The sequence below is a fragment of the Larimichthys crocea genome, chromosome XXIV (assembly GCF_000972845.2).
Source record: "Larimichthys crocea isolate SSNF chromosome XXIV, L_crocea_2.0, whole genome shotgun sequence".
Taxonomy (NCBI): Eukaryota; Metazoa; Chordata; class Actinopteri; family Sciaenidae; genus Larimichthys; species Larimichthys crocea.
Window position 1 is genome coordinate 4,277,903 of NC_040034.1, and position 14,523 is coordinate 4,292,425.

The following is a 14,523-nucleotide window of genomic DNA, read 5'->3' on the forward strand; positions in this document are numbered from 1 at the left end:
ATAATCCGGGCGTGTGCTTCCAGCAGGACCAGCTAAAGACACTGGGCTGCTGCCTGACTGGTCTGATTATCATTATCAGAACAATATGAATACATTTAGGTTGGCAAGTGATTTATACTGTTGGTATTTTGGATCATGGACAACACAAACCTGTTGTCTGGAAGTGAAGGAAGGAAAGACAAAGATCCACCTTTAATTATGATTTAATTGACTTTAATCTACCTTCGCCACGCTAGAATTAAGAAAATGCTTCATCTCAGCAGCAGCACAGGTGTCACATATAAGACCAGAAAGCCCGGATGTAATTCACACTGATATTATTTGCTTAATGAGTGTGTATTTATATAAGCTGCAGCATGTAGGAAAGTGCAGGTGAAGCTTTTCTTTTCCGTAATGAAGGTGTAGTGTTCGAGGAACGAGCTCGTCAATTACACGCCGCAGTGAAAAGAGCCCGCGGGCCCTGCAGACCCACCTACTGTAAAAACTCATTAAACAATACATTTAGGGGAGATTAATTATGAGTGAAATTATCACAGGTTGAAGTCGACTCCAGGCTTGAGCTCATTAGAGCGTCGGGCCCCAGACCCACCTTCAGGATGTTGACGTAGGGAACGCCGTCGGGGCTGTAGCGGCTGCCGTTGACCTCGATGTGTTTGAGCCACTGGATGTGCGGCTGGGCGTCGCTGTACACCTTACAGTGGAACTCCACGTCACTGCCCACCACCACCGTCTGATTGGCCGGCAGCCCCGCCTGGAGGATGGGCCTGTGAGGGGAACGCTCTAGAGGAGAAAACACGTGGTCAACCGCACGACAACGTGGACGTGAGCTTCAAAAATGTTCCATCAACAAGTCTTGTGGTTTTATTTTTTTCAACCGCTTGTGAGCGTTAATGAATTCATCGTTTACCGAGCACATCCAGCTGGTACGTGTGGGTGATGGCGCCATACTTGTTCTGCACCACGCAGGTGTAGTTTCCCCGGTCTGACGGCACGGCGCTCTCCATCACCAGACTCCACTGCTGGTGTCTCAGCTGGAGGGAGGAAAGAGAGCAGAGAGAATATTCAGGAAATCTGTTTGAAGAAATCTCAGGTTGAGTTTGGAGCCTGACAGACGTCACTCAATGATAAGACGCAGAGTGAAGTCAAGTATATGTTTCATATCGCACTTTAAGAACATTTTGGAAGCAAAGCAGACGCCTCACTAACAAAGAAGTCCTCTCGTCTGTCCCCTCCAGCTGCTTTCATATCCTCTGGTGTAACACATCACAGAGCGTCCAGGCTGGTGAACAAGAGCGCTGCCGTGTGCAGCACGTGTTTACCGAGGTGCAAACATTTCTAACTTTAAACCTCCTTTTATTAATCGCACGCCGGTTGATGCAGAGCAGATGTGATTAGCAGAAAACAATGTGAATGCCTTGACGGGAAACAGTTCTTCATGCCCACAGCGGTCGGATTAGTCGTCTGGTGCAGGCTCTGGGGTCATATTTTATACGAGATGTTTTTACACTGAAGATGACAGGAAGAAATGAGACATGCCTAATAATTCTCAAGACGCGTGATTGCTTAACGAATTGCTAAACAATGATGGCAAGGGGATTAAAAACAGAATGCCACAAAGCCCAAAATGTTTGAGCAATCAGTTCAACTAATTGAAGTAATGATACACAGAACATTTCATATGGGATCATTTTCATAAGAGAGCGCTCAGTAAAGTCTCTGCAGAGAGAGCAGGCAGATTTTTCTTTTTTGCACCTCTGAAATTGGTTCCACTCTGCCAGTCAAGAGCAATCCATCCCTGGAGAGTCGAAGGGTAAATTTTGCGTAGTAATTCAAAGCAGGTGTGGCTGCATGGCAGCAGCAGCAGACAGATACTAACTTGACAGATTCAGAAGCTGCCCAGAGGCTGAGCGAGCAGCCCAGCACAGCGAGGCGAGAACAGAGAACCTGCTACGCATCGATAGGCAGAGTCTCCACGGGCCAACGGGGGACGACCTCCGCAGTAAGTGGAAACATGCGGCGCAGATGCCTCCGCCTCCGCCGCCGCTGCTGCCGCCGTGCGACATGCATGGAGTGAAGTGAAGGAGGTCAGACTTACTAAAGATGGGAGTGAGTGATGTCAACAAAGAGGCTTTTCAGGGTGGAACACTTAACATCACCTGCGTAGGAAAATGTGTCGACCCAGAGAGCGCTTAGTGTTTTCACAAACGTTTAACCCCACGCGATCAGCCGAGCGTGCCAGCCATTCACAGGACGTATAGAATGGCAGATACTCTCCTCCCTCCTTCTTCTCCTTCTGTCTTACAGTTTACACTCCTCCACTCTCTCCCCTCTTGGAGGTGCATGCGGAAAATAATGTAGCAGTGTAAATATTATGCCTGTGTGTGCTTTTTGCAGTTGCGTGGTAACATAGACCAGGCAGCCCGCTCGACGCTGGCAAATGGTTTTTCAGAGCTGGCTGGCTCCACCCCGTCTACCCCCTCTCAGAGCCGAGGAGTCAAACTGAAGTCAATGGCTGCTCTCATGAGCAGATGAGTGACGCCTTCTGCTGCGGTCGCTGAGCCCAAAGAGGAGGCTGGGAGGAGGGGGATGAAAAAAACACAGCGATGCATGGGGAGGGAAGCTAAAAGGTGGTAAAATAAGAGCTGAAGCTGATGCACAGACGAGGCCAAGACCACCAACAGAAACTGCGATCAGAGTCTTATTCAGGTCTTCATTTCATAACAACTCAAAGCCTCAAAAGTAGCTTCTAAGTACTGCTGCTTTGAAGTACTTTCATTTTGGACGCAGGCTTCACTTGTACTTTTGACCCCTCTGCATTTATCTGACAGCTGGAGTTACCGTGCACGTTCTGGTTTTCACATTCAGCTTCGGGCAGCCATGGCTGCCGTCAAGGAAAAAGTCTTGCACGTTGCCACTCGGGGCTTAGCTTCAGCTCAATAAAACACAAATGTTTGACACAATCTGTGGAGTGGCATGTAATCCTTTAATTTAATCTGACAGCATGAAAATCCCCCCAAAAAACTGGAGATACAAGATTTATAACCCAGGTTTTATCTCCACATTCTGAGTATTTCACCAGTCCACGGTGTTCACTGTAGGGGAAGTCGGAAAAGGGGAAATCTTCAAAATAAGAGCTTCTCGGAAACACAGTATACTTTGGATCTTCTTACTTTGACCCATTTCAGAGCAAAATGAAAAAAGACGACTTGCCACCTTGCTACAGCTGCTTAAAGTGTTAACTGTTAGAGAAAGGCAATTTTCAAATGCAACACACGCTCAGTGTGAAATGCTAAAAGTTAATCATTTGTGGTAATAATGACCTTTGACTGACATTTCTACTTGAACTCCCCTCCGTCCTTCCCTTTTGGCACATTTAATTATTTTCTCCATACATGCCACTTGCTTTTATTACCATGTTACACTGCCTAACCCCTGTTGAACCTGCAGCATTAGTCCCCAAACGTGATAATCCCATCCATTCCAATCACGCCAGATTCCAAACAGAATTAAATTATTAAGGAGCTTACGTTAGAGTCATACGAGGCTTTAAAGGTTTTAGGGCTTTGGCTGTGGACCTACAGAAGGGCACAAGCCATGGGAATGGACATGCAGTCTCACACTGCAAAAAGTGAGACATTAAAGCAACACAGAGGAAAAAGAAATGAGGAGGAGTTCAGGATTTTTATTGAATTCTGTGTTTTGTGTGAGAAATATCTCGACACCAACAAACTTATCTGTCTTATTTTAAGATATTTAATATTTTAGCTCGCCTTGCAGAGCCTGCCATGGAAAACATTGAAGTTACCTCACCATGCTGGCAGATTCTTCACTTTATTTTAATCAAAACAAGAATTCACGACTCCACCGCCAGCTTAAATGGCTCATAACGACGCAGACATTTTTTGCAGTGCAGCAGTTGTCTGAGAAAACACAGGAAGCTCTGCTCCCTTTATAGTCCAAACCCTCCGTCTTCACCTCGCAAAATAGCCCTGTCAGAACCAGCGGGGCCAGTTACCAGAATTTATGACTGTGTCAGAGCGGACCAGTGGCCCGGATCTGTGCTACCGTCTAATTTGACCCACAGAGAAAGCGGAAGCAGATAGAAGCAGTCCTGAGGGCTCTCGCTATTAAAGCTGGCAAAGTTTGTAGGTCTGTTGCCTGAGTTTGGCTCTACACGCCGCTGCACCAACCCAGAGGAGAAGAAAATTGGAAGTGGAAAATGGGTAAGAAAACCAAATAAACAAGATAATCTGTCTTTAGATATCAGTATGTATTTGGATAAAACGACAGGGGAGACAAGTGAATGACCGTGTCAGGTCTAAAATGAAAAAGGAGTCCAAAAATAATCTTTGCAAAGTGTAGGAATTCCTACGCGGCCTACGGAGACTCACAATCCGGGCTGTGTTAAAATCTGGATTGGAAAAACAAGGATTTAAAGTGCTTAAAGTCTTAAAAAGTAACAGTGTGGAGCCAGTTTAAGAGCCCTGCCTTGGAAACGCTTCAGAACACGGATTGAAAAATCAGTTAAGCGCTGAGCGACCTGGACGGAATCAAACACAATAATTACATTGTCAACTTTTGTCTCGCTTGTGCCGCCGCGGTTTAGCATGAACACAATAAAAACCCTTCCGCCATATGTGGCAGCATACAACAGCATTGGCTTTGGCTGTCAAGGACTCAATAGGCTGCCGGCACGCCCACCTCTCCCCACCTCCATCTGATGGCTCAATAGAGGAGTGAACTCTGACCTTTAGGCCCTGCCCCTCCATAATGGAAGGAGGCTCCGAGCGGCCACAGTTGTCTGGGAAGGCGCACAATGCTCCGGCACGTCGCCCTGCTGGAATTTTATTTTCCATTTTACAAATGAGCCACACATCCTATTTACCGTTTCATTTAGTTTCAACAAACGTAGTGTTTAGTTCTCTGTGGTGCATTTCAATGGACTTACAAAGTGCCTGTGAGATAGAAGTGAAGGTCTAAACAACCTCCAGTGTGCTCATGGGAAGAAATACACTAAGAGGATGGTGTACGACTACGTATGCCTGTGGCCTGACGTGATAATTACACAAAGAATATTTGGTGCTGATTTATTTAGCTGCATAACGAGTAAACCTTTCCTAGAAACACGTTACTTCCAAAAAAAATCACTGAAAACTCTCAACTGAAAATAAGAGTGACAACAACTTCTAGGAGACAAAGCACCAAAACATGCTCATCCTGAATAAAAGACATTTTTTGGATCTGAAAATAATTAAACAATAAAAGCATCATAATCATTGGACCTGTCATGTATGACAGTGTCTTTATTCTGCCGTGCAGCATCTTTGTGTGTGCAGCTCTCCTTCCTCGCTGACATTAACACCACCACGACTTAAACAAAAAGCACATTTATCCGTGATTATACTGTCAGCTTCAGAAACTGAAGAAGGTTTTGTGTCCATTGAGACGATCGCAGGACAAATTACTCTCACAACACTGTGAAAAGTCTGATACGGTGTCACATTCAGGTTTAAAATAGGAGCAGACAGGAACAGGGGGACCAATCTGCCTGTGAGCTTTGTCACATTTCAAGTGAACCTGATGAGACTCTCTCGATACATATATATCTTCACATTTTGGTGAGTGTGACTTCAGGCTGTATAGAAGCTGACACTGCAAATCTTTAAGGAACAAAGAAGGGACACAGTGCATCCTCAGAAAGGACACTTTGAACCACTCCGGGGTGAGGACAGCAGGTATTTTTGCAGGCAGGTAATGGACCCTAATGGTCCGTTCAGACAGTAACTTCCTCTCATACGAGCGCAGATCTGAAGGTGCTCGGAGTAAATGACAAACGTGCTGGTATGCAGTGCCGAGCGGAGTGGACTCCATTGTGCTGATCAGCATGGATCCGTCAGCAGGTCACAGTTTACAGCCACATGTGCACTCTGGAGAAGCGTGTGACAAAACTGCTTAAAAAAAATAAGACACAGCTAGGAAATTAACCACGGCTGTCAAATCAAAAGTGATCGGGTCATTTCAGTACGGCTGCGAGAGGAAGACGGCTTCACCTTGAGGACCCTGTTGGTGGAATAGAGTCTTTCGAAGGCCATTGTCAGGCTGTCAGGACTCAGGGTGCCCCCCGACCCGCCGCCCCATCCACCCCTAACCCTGCTAGATGAACTCATCACATGCAGATGTGATGGTGGACTGATGAGGGCTGTGACACGCAGGGACTGAATGTCTGCGCTGACAACAGATTGCTGCTTTGTGTCTGTGACGTGTCTGACACAATGACGATTCAATCAAAGTTTGAATCGTCAAAGTTTGACGACTGAGTCTTAACCGATGAGTCGAATATCGTGACGCGGCTTAGAAAGAGTTTCTAAAATAAGACGGTAGTTAGCATGAGCAGCATTTTCCACCGTGACTGAAAGAAACAAAGACAACAGAGACAAAGGACGCATCCATCTGACAGGTGACCTCAGCAGACAACAGAGAACGTGTGGAAGAAAAATGAGGCTGTGAAGGAAAACCACGTTAAAATTTAGGTGATGACATAATGGCATTAGGCACATCACTCAATTTTATTAAAGATAATGTGACTGTGCAAATATCTTTCAGAGCAAAATGAGTCACTGTGCCCAGCCAGTGTGCAGGGTGGTGGTGGTGGTGGTGGGGTTAGCAGAGGTTCTGACATTAGGACGGGGGTGACACTGTTAACCCTGACCTCCCCCTGAAGCCGGGCCGTGTCAGAGGCTTGTCTGTCACCCAGCAGCCTGATTCTTTAGAGGATGACCTCTCCGTTCACCTCCCTCACGGTCATCAGCGGCCACATGGTGATCGGCTAACTGGATTTTAAAAAACAGGAGGGAGGGACGTGAAGACACCTCGATGAAGACACAGAGGGAAACGTCTCAATGACCGACACCTCCACTGTTACATCTCCATCTGATTAAACTGCCCGGGCGCCTGCTTTAACACAAACTTGTATTCTGACATTTTTAATGTAGTTTGTGGGATGTCTTAATAACTCAGCAATATTAGAAGTGCACCAAAATCATCTTTGGCAGGAACATTTGAAGTTCTATAAAGCCCGGTTAACTGAAGGTGAGCTCAGTTCTGCAGGACGAGATGAGGGACGCGGTGAACAACAAGATAAAGTTGTTTCTTAATGAACCGATCTCTGACAGTCAGCACCGCAAATATATGTGAGCAATGTCCTGTTTGGTTGAGACACTTGAGTTGGACCATGAGTTCCAATACTTGGGTGGCCACGGTGGTAACTACACCCAAGGCAATGGTCGGTGCCAAGTCTGACCCGCTGAGCTATACAGAGCGGAAAATGTACAGGAATTCATCTTAGTGGCTTGCTGACAACTTCTAATGTCACAGCTCACACTGACACAACACAGTACAAGGCCAACTGGACCTCACATACGCTGTAAGAGGCTTACTATGGATACTCAGCTATACATGTCGCTCTCTAATTATACGTTTAACATCCCGGAGGAGCATGTGTTAAAGCAGGGGAGCGTACAAAATGTCTACGGCTGCAGAGGGAAATAAACACAGCGGTAAACACTGCACAGGTCCGATATCTGAACGCCGCCTCGCAGCATAAAGACTCTGCTGTGCTCTGAATCTGTTTCTTCAGAAAAGAGACACAAAGGGGGGATTTCGAAGTCCGAGACTCGGTGAACAGATGGAATAAACTGCTGAAGTGCTCGGACCGGTCAGTCTGGGACCGCAAACTTTACAATCAGCAAACACGCTAAAAGTTGCTGTCAGGGAGCCACTTCAGTGTCCTGAGTGCTGGTGACAGGTGTGTGTGAATCTGTGTGTGTGTGTGTGTGTGTGTGTGTGTGTGTGTGTGTGTGTGTGTGTGTGAGAGAGAGAGTGGGGACAGAGGGAGGGAGACAACTGCTGTTGGTCTGCTGGGAGCAGATGTTGGAGATCTTTGTAAACTGTTAATAGCTGCGGGATCTCATTACATTTAACTCTTTAAATGCCAAAGCTCCACTGGGGAGAAAGCGTCTCTCATTGCCTCGCTACGACGCCCGACACATGTTTACTCTGCCCGACTTTAAAGATGCAATTTCAGAAAACCATTTCAATGACCGCCGCCATGTTAACTGTCTCTGCAGGAGTTCCTGCAGCGACGTGAATGTAATGTTTTATTACAAGTTGTTGTATACGAAGCTGGATTTGTTGCTTAATATCATGTTTAATCTATTTTTTGTGTTTTCATTAGATCCTGATATGAATACGGAGAAACACTGACCTTTAAGTCAGAGGAACGAATCAGACCTTAATTGCTTTTTTCCTGTAAAGTTGCTCTGCGTTGAGTTTTAAAGTGCCGTGTCAGGGTCGCTCTCATTGACACACAACAGTTCAGTTTTGAAAATGTGAATTGGAGTCGATGCTTTGCTTTTAAACTGTGCGAACATATTAAGGCAGCGTGTGTGTGAGGAGAATAAGACACAGTGCAGAGCGACCCTGGAAGAATTTACATCTCTGGGCAAAATTTGAGGATTTATATGTCATTAAGTTTGAGTTTATTTTCAAGCAAAACACACGTTTTGACTGTTTGAATTCCGATCTTCTTACCACACCGAGTTTGTCTTTTAATCCTGCAGCTCAGGGCCATTAAAGGAACACAAGAGTAAACCAAGCTCTGTTACTTTAAGCAGTGCCATTCCACATGAGAGCTCAGTGTTTAGAGCGAATCCGATGACAAAACTGAGTCCAACAGCTGTTTGCTGCACCACATTACTGTCAACACCGAGCTATCACGCGAGCATGCATGTATCTCTATACCGCTCTCTTTTCAGCAACGTAGCTCGACCCTCTAAATTTATTTCGGTCACCTCGGCGTGGCCCCGAGTCCTGCTGGGGTGAATTTTCTGACCTTTATTTACCGTGAGAAAATTCAGCGAGCATGAGCCCTCTTTCAACACTCTTCTTCACACTCCTCCAGTTATAGAAATTCACACCAGGGAGCATCGCAACACTCACGCTGATCTACTGACGGACACACAGCAGCTCCGCTGGACTAGCGGGGGATTAAGATGCCTTGCTAAAAGGCACTTTGATGGTAGCTCGCGAGGGCAGAGCTTCACCTTTTCCAGGCAGATTTCTTTTGGAGCCGGTATGCGGATTAAAATCTTAAACTCACAGCGCTGCTCTCGTGACCTTTCCGTGTTAACATGTTTGAAGTTCCCTCACCTTGATGCCTCCCATCCTCTGTTCTCCCTTGAACTCTTTGCCGTTCTTCAGCCAGTGGATAGTCGGCATTGGGTTTCCGGCAGCGGCACAGCGGAATTTGACAGTGTTGGCGGCTGGAACGGCCAAGAGCTTCTTGTCCATCCGGTCAGGCCTGGTCCAAAATGGAGCCTCTGTTGGGGAAACACAAAACATAGAGTTGCGTCAGTCACTGACAAACAAAGCCTGTGCTTTACTAGGATAGAACATTTAACGGATAGTTGTATACAGAGCTGAAGGGTCCCAAGTCTCAAGTCGTTTATATAAAACTTTTGAGTTATTCGAGACTTCCAAGTCAAGTCAAGCTATGTGAGACGAGTTTCAAGTGATTTGAGATAATCCACGTCAAAGTCCTTTCAATGGAAATGTGATATCACCGGACCAGAACCTGAGCCTTGAATGTTTTTGAGTCAGGTCTGAAACATTTTTGTAACTGGAATCTGACTTGATTCTGCCAAGATGAAGCGTGTTTTTATCCCGGCAGACCAGTCCTGAGTTGTCCCCTTTCTGGTGTATTCTTAGATCATAGACGTTTTGATTAAGACCCTCCAGGAATTCTGTTACATGTTTTGGTAATTGCTAAAAGATGGCACAGACGGGGAAACTTGCTCCTCTGCCCTGTCTTCAAATTGGTCCATCTTGGATGAGTTATGTTACTTTGCCAGAACAGATGTGAGGTTGTGGTTTAAGTGGAGGTCTCTCCTTCCCCGCTCTGATAAACACACAGTACCTGCACTCATCTTTCTCCAACCCTTCTGTCTTTAGAGATACAGTTAAGTTCAGGATGCGTAAACGGCGTAAAACTCAGTTTGACAGGGCACAAAATGTGGGCGTGAAGCGTCACGAGGACCAAACAACGCTCATCATCTCCTTCCACCCCTCGATAACAATGCAGGAGTTCATTTGAATCGTCCGATCCTGAGTTTGGAAACCTGTCAGGGCGATTTATTGAGTTGTATTGAGAAGACGGAGGACAAAGAGAGTGTAGCGAGTAAGAGAGACCTATTGTTCCTGCTGGGTGAGAGCACTGAGGCATGGCTCGCTCACTCTCTTTATAGGCCTGTGTGTGTGTGTGTGTGTGTGTGTGTGTGTGTGTGTGTGTTTTTTCCAGGACAAAAGCTGGGGAGGTGGCTGACCGGTCATCAGATGTCTCTTTTACTTTCTAAATGCAGAGAGAGAGACGAGCTAATTAGCATCTCAATGTCTGCGCTTGTGTGTGTGTGTGTGTGTGTGTGTGTGTGTGTGTGTGTGTGAGTGCGATCAGACTCAGGTCTCACCCTTGAGCACCACATGGACAGGTTTTTATCTCGTCGGGACAAACCCAGGTGAGATGTCAGTCAAAGAGGTGATGCTGTAAAATATCACCTGTCAGTGATTGTCTCTGATCTGTTTCATATGTGTGTGTGTGTGTGTGTGTGTGTGTGTGTGTGTGTGATATATTCCTGACACACATCTCTCTGGCTCCTGTCATCAAACTTTGGCTTCAGCTTCACAGAGTAATCACAACCAGATCGAGGGAGCGACTCAGCGATGAAAGACACAGACGTATCTTCTTAGAAAGCAAACAAACCCAACGTTACTTCACTCTGTCAAACAGACGATAAACTGTGTGTGTGTGTGTGTGTGTGTGTGTGTGTGTGTGTGTGTGTGTGTGTGTTTACAAACTCTAATGGAGCAGCTGAACACAGCTCCCTGCTTGAGTTAGAGACTCCCCAGCTCGCTAAGACAAACGCTCTCCACGTGCAACCACACACACACACACACACACACACACACACACTGCCTCCACCTTAAAAGGGAAATATCTGTTAGATTTCATCACTTGTCTCCGTCTGTGTCTCCGTCTGAGCGACACTCGGCGCAGTGTGGGACAACTCTCCGAGGAGTCTGAACACATTGTTTTCTTGGCATCGTAATCAGCCACACACACTCGGTCAAAGAGGAACACACTGAGTTTTTAAACAGTCTCTGTCCTGATGTGTGGTCCTCCCTCCTCCTCCTCCTCCTCCTGTTGCTTGCTCCTGAAAACACCTTCCTGCTGCTGCTGATCCTTCAGCCACGGTTTTCTTAACCTAAAATAGACGCCTGTGTGGATCCAGCACGGCCGTGGTGCTCGTCTCGTCTCGTCTCCATGGTTTTGTCCCAAAAACACACTTTAGAGTTTTTAAGGTGACCTTTAGTGGCCAAACGCTAACTGCTGCTTTCTGCACCAGATCATCTGTCCGTCAAATCAGCATCAGTGCTGTGAATCTGTGCACACATTTCTTCTGTCTGTTCCTTTGCTGACCACCCTGTTCATCTTCTACCCCAGCAGAGACACCATCACCAGGTCAATCAGTCTGTTTGAACCATTTCACGCTTGTTTTTTAAAGAGGCAGCTTTGAACCGAACAACCAAAATCATCCAACCGCTTCCAGACATCACGGCTCAGAGAACGTTTCAGGGAATCCAACTTAAAGGTGAAAGGACAAAAGCAACAATCAAAACTAAAAGTAATTATGGAAACAAGAAAATGTTTCAGCTGCAAATGGAAATCAGGGATCAGGGGCGTTCACAGACCTCCTGAAGACCTCCAGCTCTTCAGAGAGGACCTCGTCTACAACACTACCAACAGCTGGACATGAGAAATCTAGAAAATAGATTATTACTTAATACAGACGTGATCTTCTTATCTATATTTATATAATAGTGCAACAAGAGATTTCTTTCTGATGCTTCTAACATGAACATGTGAGTGTTTGCTGAGACATTTTGTGGCATCAAAATAAAAAATAAACTGCAGCAGTCGATATTTGGATTTCAGCTGTGAGTCCTTCTCTCTCTCTCTCTCGTGGGCTCAGCAACACACAGGAATCCCATCCCGTGTCTAATTGGCTGGATGGTATTTCCTCAGCGGAGGGGAGCGGGATTTTCTAGGAGGAGGCGAGTAGCCGGGAGGGGAGGGGGCCGGAGCAGATACCCCTCAAACCCCACAGGGACACGGGGGGTCTTGAGATAACCCTACCCTGCATGGATATACAGTCAGTGTAGTGGAAACTGGTTTCTGTCTCAGCTCAGCAGTATCATGTCCACCTGTCAGTCGCAGAGGGTTAACCGAGGAGGGGAATCTCTCCGGGAGCCTAAAAATACTCGAGTGTTGTGCTGTTTGTTTGGTTTATGTCCGATAACAGACTCCATGACGGAGAACGCTGAGCGCCGACAGAGGTCAGTCTCTCCATACGGGATTTGATTACAGCTACCGGTAATACCGTTAATCCTCTGCAGCGGCATCCAAACTCAAATGAATTGACAAAGATCAGCGTACATATTTCAGGTTTGCGTATAAGTTCTGCACACTTTGCAACATCTGCTGCTGCTTAAAGAGCCGATTGATTTTCCTTCTTTCCCTTTGAAAGTTGGACGAGATGCAATCAGTGTTCAGGCTCGGTATCAGGAGGAGCTGATGCTTCACTCACTGCAGCTGTTTGTCTGTTTGTTGTCCCAAAATTGGAAATTTGGTGGAAAAAACTTTTTGGTGGAGATCCAGAATTCTTTTTTCCAATCATTCAGTTTTTTTTTGCTTCAGTATTTTCTCATGAACTACTGCACTTACTCAAAGGAGGGAAAATCAGGCACAATCCCATGATTGTCTGCCACTGTGTGTGTTTTGATGCAGATCCAGATGCAGATTAAAATGCTCTAAATGCTTTCTGTTATTAGAATAACAAGTTAAGAGGACTGTGCAGCCTTGGCAGCGGTTGGTGCCGTCTGAGTGTGATTGCATTTTCTTTGTTTGTGGACTCGGCGTTGCTGTCACAGGAGTTCCACACACATAAAAACATGCAGCACCCCCCTGCAGCTCTCTGTTCACTTTCCCTCTGACTCCTGGCTCTGTGTTGCGGGTCGGAGGAGCGTGACTGGTGGCTCTGTATCAGCCCGACTTCAGTGCAACAGCAATTAGCTGGAGCAGGACACACCGCGGTGCCGATCGCCACGGCACAAGGCCCTTCAGCGCTCAGACACCGATCTGGGGAAAAGGAGGAGGAGGCGGAGGGGGAGGTCTAATTGTGTAATTGTATAATTTGCCCTCGCTGACGCCTGCGAGCACACAGGCAGATTTCATTACAGATTACACTGGGGCTCTTTGAAGGCACGCTGCCCCGGAGGGCCTGCAGGGACTCAAGGCAAACACAGTCGGAGGAATGGCGGCCGCGGAGCAGCGTAGCGTGGCCCGGCGTCCGGCTCTCTGCTCTCCTGCCAGGGTAAACAAGGAGGCTGCATAGCTCAGGAGCACAGCACAGCACAGATTAGGCTCTGTTAACATTCCTCCCCCCGACACACACACACACACACACACACACACACACACACACACACACTGCCCTTTCACTTCACACAAGCTCCGAGTGTGTACACCGCTTTCCATGCTGCAAAAAACACCCAATCTAATAACTCACACTCATCGTGTGAGGGCGGGCGGTGCTTCCATCGCTGACCTTTTATCTGCTCTTCTGTCAGGTCCACATGAAATGTTCAGGTCAAAGGAACTTCAGGACAATTCAAGTCAGAACAGATGAACTCGTTTCTCTCATGAGGGATGACGTTGCTCATTTTCTGGTGTGACCTGAAGAAAAACTCTTAGATGTTTGTTCGTCCAATCGTGAGCGGGGCCATCATCGCTCTCAGGATCCATTCTTACACTTTATTTCTGCATCACCTTCCCAGACCAGATTTCATGGGAAATATTCCCATTCTTTCCCCCCAATGTTTCCTTGTTTCGTTATAATTTAACTCACACAACTTAAATGGAATTTATGAACTTTCTGCATCCTGTGTGCTGCAGACGTGTCCACCTCACAGTTTGCTCATTAACAGTGCGTCATGCGTGTGAAGGCCGGCTGCTGAACCTTCGTCTGCTCGAGGTTTTCACACGTGAACTGGAAAGATCCAGAGGTAACACACACACACACACACACACGCAGCTGCTGACTTTCTTGAAACTAAAATCTGGCGTGAATCTCACAAATTGTTGGATAATATCATTTGTGCGTCTCCGCAGGATTTACTGAGGCTGTCGGGCAGGCGTCTATCTGCTCTGCCTTTTTTCCCAGAAGGCCTTGGGAGACAGCTGAGCGAGTTCTGGAGGCTGCTGAAGAATGAGCTCATGACTGCAGCAGCCTGTCTGTCTGTCTGTCTGTCTGTCTGTCTGTCTGTCTGTCTGTCTGTCTGTCTGTCTGTCTGTCTGTCTGTCTGTCTCTCTGTGTGTCTGTCTGTCTCTCTGTCTCTCTGTCTGTCTCTCTG

At 46.7% G+C, this 14,523-nt stretch overlaps 1 protein-coding gene across 9 annotated transcripts in view; it reads right to left on the reverse strand.

Annotated features, from left to right (window-relative positions):
* fgfr3 (fibroblast growth factor receptor 3) overlaps positions 1 to 14,523 on the reverse strand; it is a 63,816-nt gene that overhangs the window by 19,095 nt on the left and 30,198 nt on the right. For all 9 annotated transcript variants that reach the window (XM_019260658.2, XM_027274934.1, XM_027274932.1 and 6 more), the window contains exons 5-7: positions 9,208 to 9,377; positions 908 to 1,031; positions 590 to 780 (exon numbers count right to left, since the gene is read on the reverse strand). In XM_019260658.2, coding sequence (XP_019116203.1) covers positions 590 to 780; positions 908 to 1,031; positions 9,208 to 9,377 — 485 coding nt within the window. The remainder of the gene's footprint in view (positions 1 to 589; positions 781 to 907; positions 1,032 to 9,207; positions 9,378 to 14,523) is intronic.